Below are 3,132 nucleotides of genomic sequence, written 5' to 3'. Positions count from 1 at the left end.
TGTAACAGACCCCATATCTTATTTAGCAGTTTTAACGCTGTTGCTAATCCTCCTTGTGCTGCTCCTCTTGTAGAGTCTTAACCCTTGTATTATGTTGAAAAAAAATCACATTGATTATGTTGCGGGTCATTTTGACCCGTACTGTGTAAATCCACTCAGAATTGTCAAAAAACTGCAATAAAACAATAGCAACTTTATTTTCCATTAGAAAAACATTTAGAACACAGACATACAACACAGTTTGAATTACCATAACTCTTTTTAAGAACAATTTAGTAAAAGTTTTTCCTTCTTTACAAACACATTTCTTTTGAACTTTCCCGATTTTCTCAGTTTTTCAGTGTTGAACATTTTCAATTTTGTCCACATGATGGACAGAACGTGACTGTGTGCTTTCTGCAGATGTACTTTTTGCATTTCTCACAAACAGTGCTTGTTTTAATGTCTTCTCGTGAGGGACAGACCTGGCATCTTTTCCGTTTTTTTACACCTGTATCCACTGGATCCACTGCAGATTGGTTGGATGGTGCACACTTGACCTTTTCAATGACAGCTGCTGCTGCTGGGGATCGAGCTGGTCTGAATCGCATCTGGATCTTGGGAGTGACAAGACTTTTTCCCAGTTCTTCCAGGAAAAGGCGACGTCGGTACAATTTACCTGCATTCCAATGTTGGTTGATTTCAGTCCACAGGACATAGGCATTGTAAGCAGACACATCCAAAATGTTGTAGAAAATTACCAAGAGCCAACGAGCTGTCTTGCGCTGGCAGCTGTATGTCGCTGTGACTTTGTCAAGATTGTCCACTCCTCCTTTGGTGAAGTTGTAGTCTAGGATCATTTGTGGTTTTTTGTCTTCTCTTGTGCTCAGAGATGCATCTGTGTGCATTGTGCTCATGACAAGAACATTCTTGTTTTTCTTTGGGCAATATGAAACAACTGTTGCTTTCTCATTGAAAACAAATATTGAGGAATGCAGAGATCTTCCCTGCATCTTTCAAAATGACCCGCAACATCATCTTTGTATACAAACACTGCAGAGACATTCCAGGACACATCAAAGTGTCCATATTTTACACACCAGTTCATGACCCCAGATAAGGAAAAGTCATAAGCTTTCATGAAGAAAAAGAAAGGATGACCAGTACTTTGGTCAACACAAAAACTGGAATGGGTCAAATTGACCCTTAACATAATAAGAAGGTTAAGGAATGTGGGAGAATTTATTGAATGTTTTGTTGACAGGATTGTCTGCAGTCTGTCTTTTGACAGTTTCAAGCAGGTGTTGTCTTCATTGTTGGCCAAAGCAGTTACCCACTTGAAACCTCATCTAAACAACAACTGGGACTGGGCCATGTTCAGCACTGTGTAGTATAACCTGTTCCTTTAACAACAGTCTATTAAAGTCTAAGAACTGTTGAGAAAGAAAGGGCTGGACTGCAGGTAGGCCAGTGCACCACCTGTACACTTTTACTATGAAGCCATGCTGTTTAATAGATGCCGTATGTGTTTTCGCTTGTTTAATTCAATTTTTTTTTCCATTGGTGTTGATGAGTTCAATAACAAAATGTCAGATTCTGTAACATTTTGCAGTCTGATAACTCAGTCAGTGTAATGTGCAAGTGTCCATGTTTAACTCGTGTGTTTTAAAGGAGATCAGAGCTGCTATGAAATCACAACAGAAGGTCATTTTATGGAAGCAGAGCGTCTGTGCACCGTAACTTTGTTCTGTACCTGTTAATGGATTAACTTGTTCATCACAGCACTGAGCAAATAATAATCAAGACAATACCATACTTGTATCTATACTGAATTGTGCTGTATTAAGTTGTTTTCTGGGAATGTTTAATAACTTACAAGATATTCAAAATGTTTATTTATCAAGAGTATTAGTGGCACTGCATACAAACATTTTGAAATCATAAAATATAAGCTTTTTAAATAGAAACTTTTCTTTTATAATGTAATGTTTTTATAATATAAGCTTGTTTCTGACATTATAAAACAAAGATTAATAAAAATAAAATGAAAGGAGTTGCTACATTTACTCTTAAAATTACTTTTTTTTAATCAGCAATGATATTTACACTGTATTTTACTCTTTTAAGCCAAGTTGATGAGATATTTCAGTTCTCTATATTTCAATATTTTCAAGCTGAGTTCAAAGGTCATAGCTAAGCTTTTTTCAATACACGGCCCAGCTTTCTTTATCATCATTTTTTAAGCAAGAGGAGATTCTCTAGACTTTCTTCAACTTTTCCTTACTACGTGGAAAATGATGGTAGTTGTTTAAGAGATAACAGCGAGTATCTGTCAGTGTGTGTGTGTGTGTGTGTGTGTGTGTGTGTCCTCAGTGAACTGTATCAGTCTCTGCAGTATCTTCCAGCTGCAGCAGTCAGTTCAGTTTCTGTTCAGTCTGACTGAGGGAGGTTTTTGTACGACTGTTTTTCACTGTGTGAGCACATACTGACTGTTGATATAGTGAACACTCTGACAGTAATAAACTGCTGCATCTTCAGCCTGGACTCCACTGATGGTCAGAGTGAAGTCAGAGTTTGATCCACTGCCTGTAAAACGAGCTGGAATCCCTGATACTCGACTGCTAGCATAGTAAATGAGCAATTTAGGAACTCCTCCATCTTTCTGTTGGTACCAGGCTAAACGGTTCCCACTATCTACACGCTGACTGGTCGTACACTTGATGCTCACAGATCCTCCCACAGCAGAGCTCACTGCTCCAGGCTGAGTCACTGTGATCTGTCCTCTGGACTCTGAGGACACAGAGACAAAAACATAAAGCAGCTTCATGGTTTTGTGGGCTTCATTTCAGAGGGACAGATGTTGATAGAGGAGAGGAGTTTGATTCTCTGGACTTTACCTGTGAAGCAGCAGCAGAGGAGAGTCCAGATGAGGACGCAGATCAAAGTCATGTTTTTGATGAGGAGGATTTCTGTGGCTTCTGTTGTGATGAAGGACAGCTGTCAGTCATCCAGTGTTCAACTCTCAGGACTATAAACTCTCCCAGAGCACTGGAGCATGGTGCTGCTGATGCAAAGTGCCTCTCTATGGAAATCATCTGACTGACTCTGGACTACTGGAGTTCGTTATTATCAGGATATCCTAAAAACTGCCTG

General features: G+C 39.2%; 1 gene segment (V, D, J or C); it reads right to left on the bottom strand.

The window, feature by feature from the left end:
• Window positions 1–1,535: 1,535 nt before the first annotated feature.
• Window positions 1,536–2,928, bottom strand: LOC120720408. The segment is given in 2 exon segments: window positions 1,536–2,769; window positions 2,877–2,928. Coding segments are annotated over 2 exon segments (375 nt in total).
• Window positions 2,929–3,132: the final 204 nt, after the last annotated feature.

The sequence above is a fragment of the Simochromis diagramma genome, unplaced genomic scaffold (genome assembly GCF_900408965.1).
Source record: "Simochromis diagramma unplaced genomic scaffold, fSimDia1.1 OVJJ01000222.1, whole genome shotgun sequence".
NCBI lineage: Eukaryota > Metazoa > Chordata > Actinopteri > Cichliformes > Cichlidae > Simochromis > Simochromis diagramma.
Note: the sequence above shows the minus strand (reverse complement) of the source record. Positions and strands in the feature narration are given on the sequence as shown.